Source organism: Pezoporus occidentalis, unplaced genomic scaffold (assembly GCF_034315485.1).
Source record: "Pezoporus occidentalis ecotype Australia unplaced genomic scaffold, CSIRO_AGI_Poc_V1 ctg32, whole genome shotgun sequence".
Lineage (NCBI taxonomy): Eukaryota > Metazoa > Chordata > Aves > Psittaciformes > Psittacidae > Pezoporus > Pezoporus occidentalis.
Genome location: NW_026915158.1, coordinates 1514572 through 1539387, shown reverse-complemented (window position 1 = coordinate 1539387; position 24816 = coordinate 1514572). Strand labels below are relative to the sequence as shown.

Below are 24816 nucleotides of genomic sequence, written 5' to 3'. Positions count from 1 at the left end.
TGCTGTTTCAGTAAACCCATGAAAATTTCCATTAACGTGGTTATACTCAGGTTCACACGTTCCAGTTCTGCTATGACTCGCTGATGGTCAGACACTTCACATATGTGTATGTGCTCATGAGAGAGAAAGCTATGATTGTCCTGTAGGTACGTGACTGGAGAAGAAACTGTTCTCCACACAGAACTACAGTGCTAGCACTTCCATTTGGGTTTGAATTAAAAATATCAGTAGTACACGGAGATTTATAGACAGTAGTGCTAATACACTAATTCAGCTTTCTTAATGATACACTAATGGACTGTTCTACATCAAAGCAGGGAACATTTAGCGTTTTGGCTTCTAAGAGAAAGAGATGTTTAACATAAGGCATGGTTAGAAAGTGTGTATAAGTTGTCATAAGCATTTACTAGCCTCTCTCTAACTTTTCCAAGCCTGTTTTTTTATTACATTTTTGGCCTGACTTGATTAAATACCAGATTCAAGCCATACCTCAGATGGCTGAAGATACTTATGTACCTGTGCAGCAATGTGGCCTATATGGCTGACATCACAGGGGTCTGACTTACAGGCTGCTTCAGTGTAACAGGGAGGGGTAGACAAAAAGCAACAAAAAAGAAACAAAAACCAATGGGGTATCTCCTGGTGCTGTCCTTGAAGCTGTCTTGGTGATCGTTTATTCAGATAGACAACTTAATAATGACGTGGAAGAAAAATTACACAAACTATTTTATTAATTGATGTTCTTACTGTTCATCTCATTCTTGACATTTGTTCTCACTGTTTACATTTCCACATGTCACGTTTATGGAATGCTGGTAGTAGTGACTGTTTGCATAAGAATCACATAATCAGAATATTTTGGGTTGGAAGGGAACCTTTAAAGACAGTCATATTTACGTATGTTTTAAGTCCACACTTAACTAAACAAAGCATACAGATTACTGAAGACAAGACTCTGCAGGAACTTTGTAAGCATTGTGCATGCCTGAAGCATGAGGCTGTCTAGAGTGCTGAACAGGGAAGCAAACCTCAGTCCCTACACAGCGATATGTGTTCATCCCCCTCAGCTCATTTCCCAGCCCTGCTGCACAGTTTTGGAACTGGCAAGGCCATTTTGAATTTCTTTTCATAAGATGTATGCAATCAGCTGGCGTCTGGAAAAAAACACCCTTGAATTCCTTGAGTTTTTGAAAAGGTGTTTTTCACTTTGCTACTGGAGTCTTTACCATGTTGATTGAAGTTTAACTTGTTCAGTTACTCAGTAGTAGATGAGAATAGACAGACTGGAGAGTGAAGCTCTTAGCCAAAGTGTCTAGCAGCCACCCCAAAATCCCCCATATACCATGCACGGCAACCACAACCATGCCACCCTCTGACTGACTCTTAGTCTTCACAGCTGCCCTTCCACTGGGCTATGAGGGAAATACAGAAACATCCGGGACTGAGTGCAGAAAGTGCAGTCTGAGTGCAATGTTTGCCTCAGAAGCATTAGTAGGGCAGGCATGTGATGGTGAATGTTGATACAAGATACAATTCCAAGCAAAGATGGAATGCCATTGTCCAACTTGGGGAGTTTTCACGTGGTCATATAGCTTTCTCACACTGGAGATGCTTGTGGAAAGGCTGACAGACCTATGGTATTGCTTTTATGAATGCTTCCCTGTAATATTTGGGATAAAAGGTGTCTTTTCACTAGGACTGCTTCTTTCCCTCTGTGCTCTCCTGCAGCTGGCAGGGGCTGAAGTTCCTTGAGCAGTTACTGTATATAATAGGTTTCCCTCACATCCTAAAAACATTTCTTAACCATGTAATGCCTTGCAAGGTAAAGCTGCTTTTATCCAGATTCTCTGTCTTCGGGTTGAGATGGGCTCACCAAGCTTTGGTGTGTTTAACTGCGTCCTGACATTACAGCTACTACTGTTAGGTTTTACCATTCATAAGAAAACCCCTTCATTACCAGCCACTCTCTCTTCTGTCAGGACTCTGATGTTGTGGTTTTTATTTGTGGAATGATGCAAGAGTGGTGCTTGCCATTTCCCTCTTCTGGTTGAAATGTCTAGTCCTTCCCATTCCCATTTCTTCTGGCAGAACTTCATCCCACAGGAAGGCAGACTGGCCAGCAGCCCAGACTAGAGCAGGAGTAGGCCAAGGTATATTCAGAAGCTGACCTGAGCTATTGTGCTACTAAATTTAAATGACTGTTGCAATGTTTTTGCCACTAATCAAGTGAAGTTTTCTTCCAGCAGTTATGAAATGCAGCAGAAATATTGCTAGAAATCTCTCCAGAAAGGGGAAAGTACTGGAAAGTGGAGAGGGTTCTATCCCACTGAGTCTGTGAACACAGAGTGAAGAGCCTCTAGAGGAGCAGTGTGGGTTGTACACAGAGTTTTGCAAGCCCTTGAGAGACTTGGTTTGCAGTGTAGTTGAAGCGGTGAGCTGATGCTGAGGTTGGTTATTACAGACTATGAACCCATTCATTTGTTTCAGTGGCTGGCTTTTGAAACAGGCAGATACTACTTTCTTAATTATCAGCGTCTGAGTCCATATTTCAGCCTTGACATACTCTGTTCCCTTGCCATTTTTCAGTGCTGCTATTGTCCCTGGATAAATTCATTCACACCACTGTAATTTTCAGTGCTTTGCTAAAGATGGCCATCAGTCCAAGGGGGGACGATACAACTTGCATGTACATATTTTCAGCGTTGTTGACTTTTGGGTTTTCGTCCTTTTGTCTTGTTACTGACTAATAGCAGTTTCTTCAGCTGATTGTCATAGAATTATTGAGGTCTTCCTAGGCCTTGCAAGCAACACATTTTTCCTGCAGGATGGATATTGTGTTCTTCTGTCATATTGTTTTCTATGAAGGGGAAAACTTTTACTTAGGTCAGCCAGAGGAGGATCAGCCCCCTAACATGTTTTTGGCTTGCTCAGCTGTTCCAGTGTTTCTGAATGCTGAATATCTCTGTTCCATTTAAATAAACAGTGCTGGAAAAAAAATCCAATTACAGTAGTAGTTGTCAGTGTAGAAAACCAAGCTTTTAAATTCTGGTGCATGGCTGAATCTCTTTAGTTCCTAAATAGCATAGATCAAACTGTTTCTTCCTTTTTTGTGAATTAGTGGCACAGATAAATTCTGGCAAAGAGACTACTGCAGTTTAGACATTAAAACATTTCACCTTTTTAGTATATAAACAGTCTGCATGCTTTGGATACATAAAATCAATATATAATTCCAATTGCACATTAATAAAAGGTCAGATTAATTTTATATGGTAAATGCAGAGTACTGCTACATAAAGCAATAATAGGATGGACTGATGCATTAGGAGGATGCATTCTTAGTGTGCTTATTACATGCTTTTAAACTGGAAAGCTATTCTTCTAGCTGGGGCAGACTTTTGCCTATTAAATCTTTCCTTCAAGTTGTCCCCGTGATTCCATTTCTCCCTTTTTGTTTTCTCCAGACATACATGCCAAAACAAATCCCAGAGCCCTCATCCAGCAATTGTACTGCAGGGGGAAGTCTGGATAAGATCCCCAGCATAGCCAGTAAACACAGTGTGATAAGTGGGTAACTGTCACTGCCACCCAAGGGCATCCTGGGGTACTCATGCTGCCCTATTGGAAGGAAGGACTGAACTCAGGTTTCTGCAGCAGTAAAGTAGGGCAGATGAGTAAAGGAAAACATTTTAATAACTATACGTTATTTATATCACTAGCAGGCCATTAAATCTCCCATACAAAATGCATTTAATGAAGGGGAATATGTTGTTTGAGCACTGTGTAATTGTCAGAACTAACTCATCTGGCACAGCAGCATGCTTTGCTTCTTGAGCTATGATGACAGTTTCGTGAAATTGCCAGCAGAGTCAGGTTGGCATTTCACTATAGACATTCAGACTGATCTTACAGCTGAAGCTCCAAAGTTGTGTTGGAGAGATCTAAATACGGTCTCCTCTTTTTTTTTCTGACACATCTCTATAGCTCCTTCATCGGTCTACCTGTTGGTTTCTGACTCTGTAGATGCATTGTAACCCTTTTTTTCCTCTCAACACTTTGCCTCAGTTTAGGTCCTAAAGATGTAAGTTTTTCAGAGGATGACAAAAATCATTCCATTATGCTTTTTACCCTGTGTACATTTGTGCTTCCCCCAGAAACACAGCCCAGTTGTTGGAGTCCTAAGTTATTGTTTTAAGTGGAACTCTTCATCACGTTTAATAGGTGGAGCATTGTTAAAACCTAGTCACAAAACCTTCTCTGTCTGCAATTTAACTTTAATTTGATATTCAGCTTTGAAGGAATCAGTATGTAGCAGGGTTTTGCAATCTAACTGGGTCTGCTTACATAAGGAAAATAAGCCTTTCCAATACTGCATTTAGAGTAACAATGAATTTCAATTTCAAAACAACAATTTTAAGAAATTGGAAGAAATAAAATTTATGGGTAGGATGTTAAATATTTTCCTAGCAAGAAGACTCCTGAAGAAATGAACTATGTTCTGTGGAATCTCTGAGTACATAAAATGCCTATCACTGTGTGCCCTTTTGGCAAGTTTCGAGCTTTCAGAAATACCTATGAGCTCCTAAAAAGTCAGCATTTTTTTTCAGAGGAAGGCAGTGAACTAAGGCTATTTTGGCAAAATCAAAACGTGGTCAGGTATTTGAGGAAAGTCAGTTTCTTATTGAATTGACTGCCATCCTTTTTTTCCTCTATTTTTCTTTTTTTTTTATTTTATTTTGATATGGCATAATATGACAGAAGAAGAGTAGAACAGGAAGTGGTCTTCACTCCTCTAATGTATTTTGTGCATCATTTCATGCATGCAGGAAGATCTGTTTTTAAAATTATATCAATAAGAAGGAACTCTTACCACTAGAGTGAAGAGAGTAACATTTAGTCACTGAAGGCTTCTGTATGCTGGCTATGAACAAACCCCATGTGGGGGTTCTGTGCATGTATTTCTTGATACCAATATTTCTGAAATTCTCAAACCATATGGGAAGAAATGGCTCAAACCTCTGTTTCACATCTTTCAAGACCTTGTTATGACTTATCCACAGAAAATTGTGTGCTGTGGGGGTCAGAGGAGCAGGTTCCTGGTGTCTTGATAAGCCACACAGTACTGGACAAGGAATTCCACCAGTTTTACTTTCTCATTCCCTGTGTGCAGGCCTGTTCTCTAAGTGGGAAATAAGACACTGAAAATCAGGCACATCAGGTAACTGCTGTGCAATGTCTTTTTTTCTGTGTTTTCACAGTGATACAGAAATTCACTGTGAGAGAAGAATTAAAGATAGTGGTGGAGAATTTATTATTTTTCATGAACTTTCATCCAGAAAACAGCACAAATCATGATTTGTGCCCTGTAACACTTTTGGCTTTAACTTCTGTCTACATGCAACTTCTCTTATCTGTTAATACATGAGAACATCATCACAGCTTATGTTTCATTTGCTGCTGAGGTGTGGGTATCAGCATAAAAAGGAACAAAACTTTAATCATTGTGAAATGTTATGTTACCTTTGTGCTTCTTTGTAACCACTGAAAGCAGTTACACACAGGATGTCTAACTTCTGTTCATTCGCCAAAAGGAATTTTCACAGCAAAACAGTCATCAGCTGTAATGTACAGTGTATATCTACCCTTCCCTTTCATAGGGAAGAGATGGAGCTATTTGATTTATTAATAAACCAAAGTGATTTTGCTGTAAATCAGAATTCAGTAGATAGCTTTGTTTCCTTACGTAAAGTACTATTCTAGTTGGATTTTCTCTCCTCCCAGTTATTATCTGGTTAAAGATCTTAATCACATATTTCAAGTTAATTGTAACAGAACACAAATACACAGACAGTTAGATTTAATGATAAAGGACTTTTAGTTCCAAAACTGAGTCATAAATGAAAAGAATCCAACAAACAAAGGAGGGAGAAAGACTATATTGCATGATAGCAATGGGAAAATCAGGTAGGTTTAGTCCTCTCTGATCTTGTCAAGATCTTTCTTTTTTTGTGAAGACTTTAGTTCTAGATTCTAGGTGTTTTTTTAATTCTTATTTGTAAAGTTGCTGGCTTTACTGGCAGGTTTTCTTAGCAGAAAGGGAATTCAGTCTGCAAACTTCCAATTGCTCTAGAATTTAATACTGTACATCACTGAAGCCATGCTCTCTGCTGAGTTCAGCAGCTGCAGAAAACCTACATTTGATTGTGTTGGGTTTTATTAAGTGTCTCTAGGATTCCCTCAGGGGTATTCATCAAAGATGTTCAGATTTCTTCCTTTTCTTTTTTAAGACCACTGAATGAAAATTTGTGCTAAATAAACTGTATTATATATAGCATAATAAAAGACAAGAAATGTTTCCCTTTCCAGGCGTTTCCCTTCAATTTACAGACACAATTTAATCTACAGTGGTGATTCTTCTGTAACACAAGCCTTAGGCAGACAGACAGTATATTATTGAAACCCCTTGAACAATGTTTGAAGATTATTTTTCCTGTACTATTTTTTTTCTTTTTTCCTGCCAAGGAACATACCAGGGCAAGGAAGGAAAACATGATGTTCTGGGGCAGCTGATCAGGTGTTACACAGACAGCACAGGCTTTCCCAGCACAACAGGATTTGGAGTGACTTGGGAGAACTTCACCTTCTCCAAGAAGCTCTAAGTCAGCTGCCAGGTAGCATTGGCTGCAAGTATAGTGTCTCTGTAACATAAACCTCCAACTGCTGGAGGCAAGAATGCAGGGAGAGTGTGTACAGTTTAGGAGCTGTAGTAACAGATTTCACATGTCAAGGCCTGAAAGCTTCATGATGCCTGTTCTAGCCAGTGATTCTTTCCTTGTCACTGCTGATGTCTGTCCCTGTCTGAAGTGAGCAGCTGAGGAACAAGAGTCAAATAAACGTGTGGCTTTACATTATCTGCCCCATTCTACAGCATAAGGATGTCTTAGGGCCCTCTGTATAACTAGGTACTTCCGAGCATCCACAGCATCAAACTTCAGATATGTAGAGAATTTTTAGGTTGACAGTGGGAAATATCTAATGACCTTAATTACCAACAGTATTTGGTGCTGTGAAGACAGTCTGAATTTCTTGCTAAGTCTCAGGTATTTGACTGCCAACTTTGATGTGATTTAGGACCCTGATTCTCAGCATAGCAATCTTCTTTGTCAGAAATGTCCTTTGTTTTTACTCTTCTCCCTCCCCTCCTTGTTTACAAGCTGAATTCTGCATGTAAATGCTATTCTTTCCTCCAGTGGGCTGTAGCTGTCTCTAAGTGACAGCCAGTCTTCACAGTTCTCTTTATCATCTGTTGTTTCTTGAACATACAGGAAAGATTTGCAGGCATGGGTTGTTTGAATTGTCTCCTATATACTGAAAGTTTATCTGTTTTCCAGGTGTAATTGGTAGAAAAATGACAGAGGGCATTGATGATGATGCTAACATATCCTCTAGTTTCTTTTGTCTCTTATTTAGAAACTAGTTGCTTACAGCTCTTCTGAGAAGAGTCAATATCAAAAAAAAGACACATCTGTTTCAGGGAAGCTGGCAATAAGATTGTGTCTGTCCTTTGGTTACTGATTCTCCATTAGCTGTTCCCATAGTGTGTTCTAAAAAGTAGTGGTTGGAATCTACAGCTGCTCAGCAAAACCATTATCAAACATAACATTTGCAGTGTTACCATTGTGGAAAGCTTATAATATGGTAATTCATAATTGGTTCTTTCATTCAAATGGTATTCAACGTGATTTTCTAAAGCTAGTCCTCACTGATGTAGACAGTCTTCTCAGCAGCACCAGGACTGACTATCTCTGATTTCATTGTACAGTTTGTTTGGTCTGGCAAAGAAGGGAGAGCCTTGATTTTTATTTAACAAAATCAAGTAATTATGCTGTGTGAGGATGTTTTCCTCAGACACAACAACATGCTAACTACAGGTAAACTTAATTAGTCAGCAGAAATACTAAATTCAGACTAATGAGCTAGAGAATTGAGAAGATTTTTAAGTGTTAATTAGGAAAAAGTTCTTCTGCTATATGTGCGTAATTTGCTGTAGTAGATTAATTCATCTTTTTTAGCATAGAGCGATTAAGAAGTCTTCTAATATTTCAAAAGCTCACATTAGCTTTTTCATAATTGGCAGTGTATTGACTTACATTGTCCTAGATTTCCAGTAGCTTCACTGAACACGGAGTATGTCAATACTATTGAATAGTTAGAGCCTTTCAAGATAAATTTCATTTTTCCATTACAGAACAAAAACATTTGACTTCTGGGCTTGGCATCTTCTATCTAACACTTTTAGAAACTCACATTCAAAACAAAAAAGTCATACTTGTAAGGAAGATTTTGGAAGACATCTAAGGAATTTTGGCACTCAGATCCCTGTGATTTTCAGTGCCAGTGATCAGTGTCATTTATTTGACTGCCTTCAGAAAAAAAAAAAAAAAGACTTTAATATAGTAAAAGCTAGAAAATAAAGTGATTTTGGCTATAATTTGCAAGTCTTTGCCCTAAGTAATTAACACTTTTATTATTCCAGGACTCAGAATTTGACCCCTTGAAGTTCACCAGTGTCATTGAATGCGAGAAGCCAAACAATGACTTAAGTAGGTTTCGAGGTTACATGTGAGTATTTCATATACTACCATTCAGTAAACACTACTTTTCTCTAATATAGAATAAAATAAACGCTAGTTTGTTTTGAGCTGTGTTCTGTAAGTTGCATCTTTATAAGGGCTGTGTATTTAAGGCTTTTTTTAGTGGATTCTCGCTTGAGAATGGATGGGAGCCTCACGTTTCAATTCCTTAAAATGGATTTAATTGTCAGCTTTGATCAATTTACACTCCAGAAATTAATGCATGAAGCAGTGCAGTTACAAACATGCTTCTCCCTTTCCTTCCCTCCATGAATCAAAAGAAGTTCATCTGGAAATGGGAGGAAATAGAAAACCGGTCTAAGAGAGCCAGCAAACAAACACAGTCTTTTGCACACTGCGTTTATGAAGATGGGTCTGTTTGATGTTTCTTTTAATATGTGTCATTGAGGAAAATCAGAAGGTAAAACTGGTATTTCCCCAGCTATGGCAGAATTCCTTTCCTCTCATACAGACAAAAGAAAGCAGTTGGTTCACAAAATGGATGTGCTTGTAGAATCACCTATGGCCACTTAACTTAATTCTAAACAAACAGAACTGCAGTAACAGAGTGCTGTGTCTCCGGCCAATCAGTCCTGCTCAGAAGCAAATGTTCTAATATATGCAAAGCACTTTGCTTCTAACATAGCCAGGACTGCAGTGTGTATGAATGCTGATAGTGGTGACTTGGGAGATGCACTCTTGCATGACTTAGTTTTCTAAAGTATGTAACTATGGAGAGTGAAAGCCCAGGGTATTTAATTTTTGTCTAAATTTTAGTGAAGAGAGTTAAACAGACACTTAATCTGTTTAGAGTACAATGATTTATCACCCATATTGATTAGGAGTGATAAGCAGTATTGAATTGCATAAACGGCACAAGGTAAATTGCTGGACCTTGGGGAGTTTTTTATAGTGATGCTATTTACCACCTTAGCTACTACTCTCAGATGTCGCAGATTGTGTAGGATGTACTGTCAACTGGGTAAATCAGGACAGGTTTTTCGAAACTACATCAAGTTGTAGTGTGGGAAAATGTGTTGCTTTATTTAGCAGCTCAAAGCCCTACAGTTCATTTAAAGATAAAAGTTTAGTATTAGACATTACTGCATGAGGGTGTGTAACTGTCTGCATTAATAGAGAGCCTACCCTACTGCAGAAATGACATTTCCAGATATGGAAATGGAAAGTTTGGCAGCTTTTCTAGCAAATTTCATGTGTGTGAATCTTAGTTCCCAAAATATTGAGCAGGGGTTGAGTACTGTAGAAGATATGTATAAATTTGTCTTTTATTGTATATTTACTTGTGTACTGGATAGAAGGGATGCCATCTGGAGTGACCTTGACAGGCTTGAGAGGTGGGACAGTACTAATCTCGTGAAGTTCAACAAGGCCAAGTGCAAGGTGCTGCACCTGGGTCAGGACAGTCCTAAGCACAACAGGCTGGGTGGAGAATGGATTGGGAGCAGCCCTGAGGAGAAGGACTTGGGGATGTTGGCTGACAAGAAGCTCAACATGAGTGGCAGTGTGCTCTCACAGCCCAGAAAGCCAACTGTATCCTGGGATGCATCAGAAGCAGTGTGACCAGCTCGTTGAGGGAGGGGTTCTGCCCCTCTACTCTGCTGCTCTTAAGAGACCCTGCCTGCAGTACTGTGTTCAGCTCTGGGGCCCCCAACACAAAAGGGACATGGACCTGTTGGAGCATGTCCAGAAGAGGGCCACAAAAATGGTCAGAGGGCTGGAGCATCTCTTCCATGACGATAGGCTGAGAGAGTTGGACTTGTTCAGCCTGGAAAAGACAAGGCTCAGGGGAGGCCTTGTAGCAGCCTTCCAATACCTAAGAGGTCCTACAAGAAACCTGGAAAGGAACTTTTTACAAGGGCATGTAGTCACAGGATGAGGGAGAATGGCTTTAAACTGAAAGAGGGGAGACTTAGATTCTATATTAGGGAAAAATTCTTCACTGTGAGGCTGGTGAGGCACTGGCACAGGCTGCTCAGAGAAGCTGTGGTTACCCCATCCCTGTCAGTGTTCAAGGCCAGGTTGGATAGGACTTTGAGCAACCTGGTCTAGTGGAAGGTTGGAACTAGATGATCTTTAAGGTTTCTTCCAACTCAAATCATTCTGTGATATGATTCTGATAGTCCATGTAGAAAACTACTGTAGGTTGTAAATTGCAGAACCATTTGAATTATGGTTCAGAAAACATGGTAACATCTTTTCGAAAGCTGTTGTTCAATATTGATTCTCTTTAATCTTTGTTATATTTTGATGTTTTGCAAATGATAAGAATATATTTTGCCACAGCAAAAAGCCAAGACATCGGTTTTAAATCTGGCAGAAAGCTTCAGGTGATTTTCTGGTCTCATCAGTTATGCTGCAAGAGATCCACAACTAAAGGATCACAGGGCATTTGAACTTAAGTGGGGATCAACCTCTCAACAAAAAACCTCTCAATTTCCTTATTTATCACAGGAAAAGGCTTTTTCTTCCCCTCTTTTTAGATTTCCTTGATTAGTATCATGAAATCATGGGTTTATTTCAAATGATACATTAGTAAGTAAGTTGAATAGTGATTTGCACATCTGAACTGAAACGTTTCATTACTGCATCAAACTCAGATCCTAACTCTTACTCAGAAATCTTACCAATAGTTACTGCTTGAAAGAAAGGTTCAGATAGCTCCCAGCTGATAACAGCTCAACTAAAATGTTCCTGAGATACTTTAATAGGGATGCTATGAAATAATAAACTTTCAAGAAATCCATATGTAAAAGGTGTGCTGAGACACTACTTTTGAAGCTTGCTTGAAGTTCTGACCACTTTTTAGGTTTCCAAGCTTGATTAAAACTTTTTTTTTTCATTTGCAATATTTTTATGATTTTTTTTATTATGTCTCCTTTTACCCTGGCCTGCCTGTGCTATATTCGTTACCTATAGTGATCCCATTTCAGACTAACTTTGGAAAACAGAATTTTTACGTGTTTACCACACACATACACAAATATTTCTATTCTCAGAAAATTAGTCAACAAAGACATTAGAATCAAAGGAGCTCTTTATATTTAAAAATGCACTGAGACGAGCCTGGACCTAACCTATATGTGCGGAAGTGTAGTATGCACATTATTACTACATATGACTTCTTCAGTTATATTGGCACAATCTGCATTGAACACACACTGTGTGTGCAGATAGGCAGACTACCAGTTCTATTCAGGTGCTTAGTTTACTAATGTTTTGCAATTTCTGCAACCTCAGATAGCCTCATTTTTATTTCCCAAGAAGTCTTCTGTGCAAAAAGAATAGAGTAAAACCTTACATGCTCCCTGCCTGTATGGGTCTAGCCAGATTATGTACAGTATGCATGGCATACTTTCAAAAATCCCATTCCAGGTTCCAAAAATAACAAAATCAGCTTTAAAAACTTGTTTTGCATGTATATGGGCAAAGGAAAAGGAGGAGAAGGAGTTGGCATTCTGGATTTTCAGCTTTTTTGTGAAAGTAAAAATTGTATTATTAGACAAGAACAGAAAAATTTATCTGATCATACCAAAATAAGTATAGCAAGGAACTGTTATAATAATAATATGAATACATGTATGTATTTATATTTCAAAGCTTGTCATAAGATAGCAAACCCAAATTAGTATAAAATCATTTTACAACTTTTTAAGGGAAAAAAATGTGTAAATCTATACAGTGATGTCTCTTTAACGTATTCTAGTGATACCACCTCTCCTGGGGAAAAAGAAACCCAACAAAACACAAAAACAAAAAAGAAACCAGTGTCCAATTGCCTTATCTATATGTTCTGTTAGTGAGTCACTGGGAGTGAGAACAGACAAGAAGGAAACAGTGAGTCTCCTCTAGTACCCCTGCCAGCTTCTGTCTCCCAGATCTTGATTCCATCCATGTTTTCTAAAGGTCTGGTGAGCAACAGGTGGGTTGACTGACTCCATTTGGATATGGAAAAGTGAAAAGCCATACCAAGCACAAGTAAGGATGAGTTGTGGTGAGAAGGCTCAGCCTGTGGGTGAGGGCAGTAGATTGGGGTCTTAACTTCAGATGCTGCACCATTGCTTTGGAGCAGTTGTATAAGCTAGGATTATGGGCATGCTTAAATTACTGTACACATACTTGTCCTGGTTTCACCTGGGACAGAGTTATTTTTCTTCCTAGTAGCTGGTACAGGGTACAGTGCTGTTTTGGCTTTAGTCTGAGAATAATGTTGACAGCACACTGATGTTGTAGATATTGCTCAGTAGCACTTTGATCAAGGACTCTTCAGTCTCTCATGCTCTTCCAGTGAGGAGGGGCACAAGAAACTGGGAGGAAGCAGAAACAGGACACCTGACCGAGACTAGCCAAAGGGGTATTCCATACCACAGTACATCATGCCCTGTATATAAACTGGGGGGAGTTACCTGGAAGGGACTGATCGCTGCTCGGGTTGGGCTGGGCATTGGTCAGTGAGTGGTGAGAAATTACTATACCCATAGTTATATTGTATAAGCTAAGATTACTAGAAAAAAGATATAATTGTATAGAACAAATACACAAGTAATTGTATATAAAGATTGCCATGTGCAATATACCTGTCACAGTCCAGTCTTACTGTGAAGTGTAAAAAACTGATGAAGGCTATAAAATCATAAGCCAGAGCAATTGATGCTTAAGCAGGTTTATCTTTAAAGACACATTTGTTAACGGGAATCATAATTATCAATTAGAGACTTTATTGGAAACTCAAACTAGCATCCTCATGATTTATGAGAAAGGCTAATGTAGAATTCATCCTTAAAAAGCAGAGGAATGGCAGAATCTTGTTAGTAGTGTAATTTCTACAGTATAGAATCATTAAGAAATTATTTCCCATAGTCTAAATCCAGCCAAACATGGGTGATTCTCCAGCTGGCAATCAGTGCTTACACCTGTTGACACACTGCAAAGACCGCTGTTAGGCAGCACCCAGGTTTTGAAGATCCTTTGGAAAAAGGTGAGGCACTGGGTTACGAAAGTTTGCTGAAGAGGATAGAAGCAAAACCTCTGCTCTTGTATCTGAGGCTGGCAGGGAGGGATGGGATGAGCAGGAGAAGTTCTCTCCTGATGAAAAAAAGCCTTCATTTTTGTATGAGAATGGCAAACTTGATGTTATCTGCTTTCTCCCTTCTCCATTTATTTCTGGTCTCTACTCAGAACCCAGGACAAAAGAACTCCACCTTATAAAAGACACGATTTTAAGCCAGTTAGCATATTTCGGGAGACACAGGATTTTAAATGCTCGAATCCAGGTAGCCATAAAATTCAGCACTGCAACAGCACAATGTTTATTTCAGTATAGTACATGTGCTTTTCCAGGATTTCTCTTAAAAACGCAGCTTTACTATTTTTTACTGCAGTCCATTTTTTAGACTTTGGATGTGTGATGATTTTGATGCTTTGAAAATGAAGGCAGAACATTTAAACATTTCTGACTTTGCTTTAGTCTTCTCTGAAGCATTGGGATACTGCAGTTGATTAAATTTTATTCATTTAGAAAAAGTCCGAAATTATTATTTGGTTTGGGTTTTTTACCTAATAAAACATTCTAATGCTATTTTTAATTGTTGTGGTTACTGTTTAGCATTTCCCTGGCGACTGTTAATTCTCAGAAGGTTATTTTCTGTATTTTCCTGACAGCTGAATTTGAGTCAGTCCATACATAGCAGACAGTCACTGTAGTGGAAAGATCACTTTGTTCCATTTTTCTCCTGTGTTTTGGAGCTAGTCAGTAGAAATCATCAGTGTGCAGGTCGTCTTTCTGAAAGAGTTAGGGAGATACTTCTGAAAGGATTTTCTCTTCTTCTCGCTGATGAGCACATGGAGATTTTTTTCTTTGTCTGTCACTGAACTGGTGCATATTATCCCTGGCACATGTTCCATAGTATCACTGCTTCTGAAGTGGAGTCCTTTCCCAGTTTCACCGTATTTCTTTCCAGGGTTTCTTTGATAAGAACATGTGAATAGTGGGTTAATCTTGTACACTAACCAGCTGCTCTTAGGTGGATTGTCAATTTGCACAAGTCAATGTGCACATGCACGTCAATTTGCACATGCAATTTTCACATGCATTGAAAGTCCAATACATTTTCAAAGCATTACACTGCACACGTGCTGTAGATTTGGTGTGCCTGTCCCTAGTGAGCATTTGTCCAGTACATTTGTATATCCAACAGCAACTGGTACTGCTCCAGCTGGATTGCTGCATGTCTGGGATTCTTGGGTAGGTTATTCTTAGTTTTCAAAGTCTGTCAGAGAATCTTCCCAGGAGGAAGATCTAAGGAAATATTTCACCATCAGGTTGACAAAACCTTGATGATGTTTCCTGGGGTTCGTATATTACAGAGTAGTATGATTTAAAAAGCTTAATGTTTTGCCATGCTGTGCTTTGTTCTGTTTTTAATTTTTCTGTAGTGTACATAAGAGTGGAAAAAAGGATGGACTGTTCAAAGAAAATCTTTTGTTACGTGGATGTACCATTAGAAATACAGAAGAGGTTGCAGGAATAGTAATCTATGCAGGTAAAAGCTGTTTTTCTGTCTGATGAGACATACCGCCTTTTTATAGTTTCCTTAAAATAATAATAAAAATCCATATGACATCATCTGATGTAATTACTTCTGCAGGGCACGAGACCAAAGCTTTGTTAAACAATAATGGACCCCGTTACAAACGCAGTAAACTTGAAAGACAGATGAACGCCGATGTCCTTTGGTGTGTCCTAATACTTCTAATCATGTGTCTGTTTTCTGCCATTGGTAAGTGCTCTTTAAAGCTAGAAACTTAGGTATCAGGCTCTTTTGGGATTCATGTACTTTGTTTCATCAAAAACATATGTGTTTGCAAAAATGTGAAATTCATAAATCTGCCTCCATATTGTCTTCATTTTTGTTGTTTTTCTTCTCTGAAATCAAAATGTCTTGATGTATAAGCTCATGTAAGTAGCTTCTTAGTATCAATCAAATACATGTTATTAGTACCAGAGGTCTGAAAGTTTAAATTCTACAACTCTTGATAGCATCCAAAAGAAGCCACTTTATATGTAGTCCTCTCAAAATTACAGGTGATAGAGTATAACATGCCATTAATCAGTCAACAACGTAATTCATGAGCAGAGGATAAACATAATTAGCACAGTGCAATTCCACAGTACTATTTATTAAATCAAGGGCACAGTGCACAACATTGACACACTGTCTCTAAACTGCAGCTGAAACCTAAAAGAACTAAATAAAAGTCTAAACCTGTAAAAATCCAAGTAGAAGACTCTCTAGGCTTCATGGAGTGTCTAAGGAAAACTAAGGTTCACATTAATATTCTTCAAGCCTTTTTTCTGTTCATTTGTGAGAAAGAATTTTTACCTTTGGCACCTACAATTATTCTTTACACATGGCATATGAATTCCATATCCTTAATGTTTGTATGTTCTCTAATGTTTGTGTGTGAGTCATATGGCATAAACACCAGAATGTTTCCTAACAACCATGGTGTAGTTTAATAACAACCTTATGGCATTTTAATACATTTCTGTGTGCCTTTTTCCAGGTATTGTTAAATGCTGCTTAAAGATGAGTATTTCCAGCTGTGAATCAGCCAGCCAATTTGTTTCCACTGAGTTCATGACAGTCTTTTGTAGTGTCTCAGTGTTGGGGGAGCCCAGTCCTCAGGACTCAAGTGCCATTGTAGGTTAATGGCAAGGAGTCACGCCTACAGCTGTCCCCTCTGCACCCGAGGTATTGCCCCCATAGCAGTGGCAGCAGGGTGCATGCTGCAGTGGCTTTGGTTTAGCTGAAACTCCTGATTTGCATGAATGTGAATGGGAGACAGGCACACAGCAGGTAACACAAACCCCTTCACCTCTGTCATTTCTGCCACAAGGCTAGAAACCTCCAGCAGAAGGCCAGAGCAAACTGCTGGAGGTGCTAACAACCAAACACAGCTGGAAAGAAATGTGCTTTTTGAAAACAGAGATGCCTAGTGCTTCAAGATATGCAAAGCTATGTCCTGTGAGAGTCAGGCACTTCACGTACCTTCTGTCAAGAAAGTGTGAGTGGAGATATGACACTTAACTAATTATTTTGAAAATCTGTGTCAGGGTATTTATCCAAGAAGTCTCAATATAGGACCTTGTCAGTGTGGGGTTTCCAATATTTGCTCTCAAGAATAAAAATATAGACATCAATATAGGCATCAGTATGGCAATACTGGTAGTACAGAGGCAAAATAAGTTGCTTACATGGCTTACTTATTGTTATTATTTTTCAAGAGTTCAATGCTGGGTTTATGTATCAAGATGTAAAAGACCTTGTCAGGTGTGACTTACAAAAGATTACTTTTAAAGTAGACCTTCATCCTTTTTGTCAATTTTCAAAATGCAGTGAAAATAGCTTGAATGCTTCTTATCATGTGTGGGAATTCTTCTTTGTTTTTAGTCTTAAAAACATCAGGCATACCATTTTTAGGTCTTTTAAGACTGCAAATCCTAGTGCTGTACTTAAAAAGGCAGCTTTCTGTCTCCTTAAGAATGCTACTTTCCCAAAATAATGGTAACAAGAGTAATCGTATCTTTATTTGGTTATCAGCACAATCAATAAAAAACAAAGTTTTGAGCAAGGATTAGGATTTCTTCTGGTTTTAGTTCCTCAGCTTCCATGCTGTTGAGTCTGCTGATGCTGTTATTTCAGTAGTTCTCTAAACATGGTAAGATTCACACAGTAACGTTAAAGTCCATCCTGCCTTTACCCATCTGAAACTAGTTTAGTAATAATTGGCTGGTGTTATACTTAGTGCAGGCAATGGAGTTCTTTCATTTTAACAAATTGAATATCACTGAAATGATTTACCTTCTGAAGTTTAGTTTTCTCTGCTGATTAGAGAAAGAGCTTAAACTACTAATTTAGACTAGTCAGCTCACTTTATTTGGATAAACTTATGTGAAATGGCTCTCGGATTCTTTCTGTAAGGCCAGGCAAACCCCTTTCTTAAACTCCAAATCCCAAGGCAGAAAAAAAATGAGTTTGGGGCCTTTTTCAAAAGTCATGCAGAGTAGTTGAAAACAAATACCATTTATTCACATAACTCTAAGAACAAATTCATACCATAAGCATTGGAGTTAATTTTTCTTTCTTTCCAACTCTTCTGCAGGTCATGGCCTATGGGTATGGCAATATGGTGAAAAGAAGAAACCAGTTTTTGATGTTCCAGGGCCTGATGGCAAATACTTGTCCCCTGTTTTAGCTTCAGTATATTTATTTCTGACAGTGATCATAGTTTTCCAGGTAATCAAGTTGTACATGTTGTCATCTCTGTTCATAGTTTTCTGTAATAAAGCTATAAATGCATGTATAGTACGTTTCTACCACTATGGCGTGTAATCTAAGGCACTAAGCTAATCAAGCACTAAAACCAAGTACATCTAGCCACTTTAAAATTATATTTTAACTGTAGGGAATGTGATAATATATAACCAGAAAGCTAAATTAAATAACAGTAGTGGTCTACCCAGGGGTAAAATGATAACTTCTCTGAAGAATAAACAAACTGATAGATACAGTAAGCTGTCAGAGTTACCTTGGCATCTGAGAAGATAATTATCTGAGAACCCTCCCCAAAAGACTCGGGTATTTTGTTTTATTTTAAACAAGTAGGAGGAGATAGAATGCAATGGGCCCTGTTTGGAGAATACAGGCATTATGCCTCATATCCACCCGCTGTGGAACAGCATCTCAAAGACTGTGGGTGCCACTTTGTGTACAGTGTGCTGATATGAACATAGGTTGTGTGCATTTTTTACCACTTTCCAAATAGACAGCTCTTAATTTTGTAGCTCAACTACATAGCAAATCCTGATAGAAGTTCTTTGGTTCTGGATAGAAATGTGTTCAGTTGCGAAGGTTGCGATACACTAAGAGAGATAACAGAGACTCGTGTCACTGGGACATATGGACATATGCCCAGGGGGACACTAGAGGAGACTGCATTACTCGGGGAGCAACTCCTTTATAGAAAGGAATGGAAAAAGGATGTTAAATTACTTTTTACTCTAAGGTCCAATAATACGATATTTGCTAAAACGTATCACCACAAAATTCCTTAAATGCCAACCTTTAACTGTAGGTTTTGTTTAAATAGACACATTTGTCACTTACAGTTACACACATGCTGTAACTTATCCCTCATATCTAATTCAGCAAGCTAAATAATGTATGCAATCAGGAATTTCTGTCATGAAAAACATCTGCAGAGAAAAACTGAGGTACACATGAGGTATTTCATGGAGTTTTGACAGTCCTCAGGAAGCAGTTGAAAATCTTTTCTGGTGCAGCTTCTTCTCACATCTCCTTCTTCAGCAATTATAGAATGTGTTCTTCATTCAAATTGTCTGCCTTGCCAAAGCCAAGGCCAAAAGCATCATTCCTGTGGAGAGATTAACACTTCTCATTTTGTTTCTTGTATTCCTGCAAGGTTGATTTGTAAACAGTCTATTACTTATGCTTATCCAATTCTTTCACATTTATAGGATTCTCACTGTAGTGTCTGTTTTAGATTGGGTTTTGTTGTGTTTTTTTTCTTTTCCTTTCCCAGCTAGTTTCAAGCTAGCCTTATTACCACTAAAAAGGATTTGCTTCTGTCCAAGTTTTGACAATTGCCCTTCTAGACATAGTAATGCATTTCAGCTCTGCAATTCCCTATAGGTTTTCCTCATATAACAAAGTAAATAAACTCTTCTCAAACATGATAATAACTTTACAATAGATGCTTAATGTACCTAGCCTCTTTATGTCCTAGTCTAGTACCAAGTTAACTAGATTTTACTAATTTGTTGTATCCTTGCTTCTTTTTTTTTCTCCCAATTCTCTTTCTTTTTGTGTATTAATAGGTTATGATTCCGATTTCTTTGTATGTATCCATTGAAATAGTTAAAATCTGCCAAGTGTACTTCATTCATCAAGATAAAGATTTATATGATGAAGAAACAGACACTCAGCTGCAGTGCCGAGCTTTAAATATCACAGAAGACTTAGGTCAGGTGCAGTTTATCTTTTCAGACAAGACTGGGACACTTACTGAAAACAAGATGGTTTTCCGAAGATGCACTGTTTCTGGAATAGAGTATTCCCATGATGATAATGGTGAGCTCATGATCTTGTTTTCTATCTAATATTTACACTTTGGGTAATCTGAGGTAGATATAAAAATTACTGTAATCTTAAATCAAAAAGAGAAACAAAAGAAATTGTATGTATCCACTCAGCAAACTGTAATAGCTGTTTTTAGGTTAGTGTAATTTGATGGCTGTGTTTCAGGTAGTGATGACAATCTTATCAAAGTGTTCTGTAACTTCTGCAATATGTTGTCAAGGTAGTTAAAGCTTCTGTCTTTATCTCCTAAAGTGCTTGTGCACATGGCTGGTTATGTGATTTGAATGGTCCTGCTGGTATCACGGTTGTTTGGGGTGTTTAAAGTATACTATGTAAAATGCCAGTTTTAAGCATACAGCTATATTAGTGTCTGATTGAATACCTGGAATGAGATTATCCTTTTGTGCTGAGAAATAAATGTAAAAAAAATCTACTGGTTTTCATATTAACAGGAAACATAATCTGATGGAGTAAGCATATTTTATGTTACCTTTGTCAGATTCTTTTCAGTGCTACATAACAGGTGTCTGTGTTAAGGTACCATCACTGCTGTATGAAAACTGCAGTTGAGAGAACGTCCCCAAGTATCAGGTTCTTGAAACACTAAGAAGTTACTCTTTGTCACAAGGGAATGTGAGGCTTGTCATCCATGTGTCATCTCATCAGCCTTTTAAATTTATGAAGTTATTTCCTGTTTTGTGATTTGTTTATAATTTGTTATTTTCCTCTAACATTTTGTTGTTACCATTTTTGACATAACAGATCTTAATTCCTCAAATCATACTCTGTATGCCAGAAAATATTAATAGATGCATCATTGCATTCCTGTTTGCAAAAAATAAGTTTCCTAATCTACATAATGTATAAAGATCACTGATTAGAAAGTTTTCTCAAAGACCACTGCAGAAGTTCAGCTTACAAATAATATACAGAATAAGAAGAGTAATCAAAAGGGACCAGAAAACCTAAAACATGTTTTAGAGGGTTCTTAAGATAGCAGATAGGAAAAAGATGTCTTGAGATTTTGGGTAATGCAAATATTGTTCTTTTTTTCTCCTACTGTAAAGTAGTATTGAGACCTTACATTTAAGGCACTGGTTTTCAGGAAACTAGATGTTTGGGTTAGTGTTATTATTACAGAGTTACAGAAGGAACTTAAACAGGAACAAACTGGGTTCCTACCTCTGTACTGTAGGTAAGAAAGAGAAAAGAATTAGAATTAATAGTATGTTTCTGGACTCTGTAACTCTGCTTGTGACACTCTGGTTATTCATTCTTTTTTTTTCCTTGCCACTAATCATTTGCTTGTTTATACTAATTTCAGAGTGTACTCTGTTCCTTGCAGGAATGACAATGGTACTGCCAACTAAAACAGTGCAGAAAGGTTATTTTTATGAGCTCAGTATCATCAGCTAATATGTAGGCTGAATTCAGGCTCCTGAATTTGAGTATTGAGTTTCAGAACTTTTTTCTTCAACAGAAATCTAAGTTTGTTTGTACTTTCATCTTACAATCTCAGAATACAATGTAAATGTTAATGAAAGAAGAGTGAATTTCATTAGAAACCGACATGTCAAATAAATACATAAAATAAACAGATTTTTTTTTTTTTTTTTGGTCATTCTTCTCATGTATGGCTATGTTTGGGCTTTCTTGTAACTCCAGTCAGTATAAAATTTCTGACAAATAGTTTTTAAATGGGTGCAGAATATATGCACAATATTATATACAAAGTATTTTAGTCTATTTATTGTCCTGTACAGAAAATAGGCGTTTCTCTGTCATTCTATATATAAATTATGATATTCTATTGATTTTGTTCCCTAAAATTAGGATTAATAACACAGTGAAAAGTCTTCTTTGTTCAAGTCTTTTGTTAGCTCTATTCTCCAGTCTGATTTTCTAACCATCTTTGCTGCGCCAAAGCTTTCTTGTTTAGGTGTGATAAAATGTCTGTCACAGCTCTTTCTGGTTTTAGGGAGTGCATTAATGACGTTTATTGGTTGTGCACTTACTTTCAAATGATTTGTCAGCTACTTTTCTATGTCTTGTACCTCAGTATCTGAATTTCCCCCAGGTTTAGGGCATATGTTATAACTGATGCCATCCTAGTCTCAGGTTTTGCTGAAGTTTTCATGTATTAGAAAATTCTGTAATCTTTCATTTGGCAAGTGATCTGAGGTTGCCATATATGTAAGGAAACCGAGAAAATTCATCTGCCTTTTCTTATATAAGATCATCTTTGCTACGATGATCTTTCTTCGTTTATCTGAGTAATTTTTCTGGCATAGTTGTTTGCTACTTGGAATCAAATTCTGAGTAGCACTTTAGATGAAGAAGTGAATTTTAAATTGTACATGGGTCAAGATTCAAAAGCTAAAGATAACAGGTCATTTTCTACTGTAAAAACAGATCGCTCAGGGTAGAAATATTATTATTCTGAGTAATTTGGCCTAAGTTTGTTACTCTGCTGTGGCTGGTAGCAGTGCCTGTTGTTCCAGTTGCCTGACCCTTCTCTTTATAAGATCCTATTTTCAGTTATGGATAAGCTTAAAAGCCTTAAATATTTGGTTCATGTTTTCCATGCCAGATGTTTGCCTCAGGCATGAATTCTGGGGGCTAAATTTCAGTCAGAACATCTTCATTCACCCATATCCAAGAACAAGGCTAAGATGTAACACGCTTTTTTCTCATGCTAAGAAGTTCTGGCAGATTTTCCTCTGAAGTCATCTAGAAGCCCTGTATTCCTGGGCCTCAGCCATGCACACACACAGAGGGGAAAGTTACACCTACAATGGCAGAGAGAGATCTGAAATTTCCTCACTTTGGAACTTTAATTTTCTGTTGAACCATTGTTTTCTTCATAATGTAGGACTCCTGCGTATCTATCAATAGATTGTGCATAGCTGTCACAGATTTTCTCTATGGTGCATTATAATCTTTTCTCCCTAAAATTTGTTCACATGTATGAACAGGTATCCCATTCTTTTCAATTCTACAGGCATTGTTGTACTGCATTTGTCATCATCTTATCTGAGTTCCTTCCACTAGCTCATTAAGCAATGCGTGTGACTCTTTCCTTATGTAACTTGGTCTTTCCCCTTCTTCCTCTCCCTGTGCACAGCACGGTTTGTTTCAGATTGGGGCTATTTAAAAGGCATACACGATGCTGTATGGCATATTTGAGACAGCATGTCTTTTTCTTGAGTGGTGGGAGCGTACTTATTTTCTTTGGAAATTCATTCCATAAAGCCATGTGAATTCCCCATGTGAAAAGTGAGCTTTATGATTATGAGGGAGAGTTCTGTTTTGCATCAGACATGGACACGGTAATCATGGTTTTCATCACAGAGGTTTATTTGGACCTTATGCAGGGTTGAAGCAATTAAATGCTTGTAAAATAAAAACTGAAACCCTGAGCAAGACTTAGTACTTTTTTTTTTCCAGATAATAGAACAAGGGGCAGATTTCATGAATTTGCTGGAGGAAACATTTTCCTCCAGAATTCCCTGTTTCTTATGAGGCTAATGGCACTGTGCCCAGGAGTATTGCATTGTTTTAGTCTAGACAAGAGGTGACAAAAACATGAGTAATAGAGGCCAATAAATTGCACCAGCATGGGACAAAAGCATTTTGCCAACTGGAGGGAGTACAAGGTATTGCTCATGGGTACTGCTATGTGAGAGCTTAGCACCAAAGAGGAATCCAGGAATGCTTGTGAAGGCTGTGAGGAAAAGTGTAAGTGTACTGAGCAGCAGTTCCATGATGTAAGGTTTATCCAATATTCATCATTGTTGAGGTCATCTATAATATTTTGGCAATGAATTATACACTAGCTGGGATCAAACTACATGAATTCACGCTGCCCATTTAGGTCCTGCGGGGACTAAGTTGATAGGGATGGGATTCTTTTTAAGTAATTGTGGATATTTGCATGGAATATAGTTATCTTGTGACTTTACAGTTACTGAAGAAAATTAAGCATTTGTGGGATGTAATTCATCAGAACTGTTTTAGACATCTACATTTCTTGTCAAATATGTGCCTATTTCTCTGTGGTTTAGAATTCTAACTAGAGGTGAAAAGGATTCCCACCTCAAGTCTGCATGGCCCATGTTCTTAAGTCTGTTTTGTTGTCTTCTTCAAAGGTTCTTCTTGATACGTGAAGTGTTAATTCAGGAGCAGGGTATTATCATGAAGCACTCCAAGTGGAAGTGCCTTATCCCGTTTGTAAATGTCCTGGATATTTATGGAATAACCATTGGCACTATACACTGATTAAATCCCAGAATTATTCTTCCAATCAGTAATTCCTCCTAGCCAAAAAGAACGTTAGCACCCAAAAGAAAAAAATAAAAAAAAAAAAAAAAATTGTTTCTCTCTATATATGTCAAACCCAGGACAATGTACGATAAAGTTGCCATAGCGTAGCTCTTCCCTGGCTAGTAGCCAACTCCTAACAGTTCTTGGAACTGGCCATGTCCTCAGCCTGTCTGCTGAAACAAGAGATAGTAGGTGCGCAAAAGCTGACTGTGCTTCTGAAAGTCATTATATGATTTAGAGACAACCAGATGCTCTTGGCATGACATCTGTCCTAGTTGTTTTCCAAATGCTGGATTAGTTGCACTCTTGCCTATGGGGTGTGATATCTCTTTTTCTAGTTTTAGCCACCCATTGTATGGAACTTTTGACAAATCATGAGCTGAATCTCCATGAATGCAACCACACAAGTCTGAAAAATCTGAATTTTGGATACTTTGCATTCTTTCTCCTTCCTTCCAATGACTGAAAAAATCTCCAGACAACATAAGAATAAGATAAATTTATGGGGGTGAAGGCAGATGATGAAAAATTCAGTGATTTTTCTCTTCCCCAGCAAAGTTTCTTAATCATTTAATGTGGGAAAGAAGGAGTTTCTTTCTGGTTTTTTTTTTTTTTTTTTCCAGAAGATTGGCTAACAACTACTTGTCATAGGAAAGTGCATCATAGTAAAAAAAATCTCC

The 24816-nt window shown here is 37.9% G+C and overlaps 1 protein-coding gene across 2 annotated transcripts in view; it reads left to right on the top strand.

The window, feature by feature from the left end:
- Positions 1-24816, top strand: part of ATP10A (ATPase phospholipid transporting 10A (putative)) — a 106872-nt gene that overhangs the window by 48740 nt on the left and 33316 nt on the right. The window contains exons 3-7 of one of the 2 annotated variants that reach the window (XM_062628594.1): positions 8537-8622; positions 15087-15193; positions 15299-15430; positions 17817-17950; positions 19552-19804. In XM_062628594.1, the coding sequence (XP_062484578.1) occupies positions 8537-8622; positions 15087-15193; positions 15299-15430; positions 17817-17950; positions 19552-19804 (712 nt within the window). Of the gene's footprint in view, positions 1-8536; positions 8623-13177; positions 13925-15086; positions 15194-15298; positions 15431-17816; positions 17951-19551; positions 19805-24816 lie in introns of those variants that run through there. The other variant, XM_062628595.1, reaches the window with a different exon arrangement.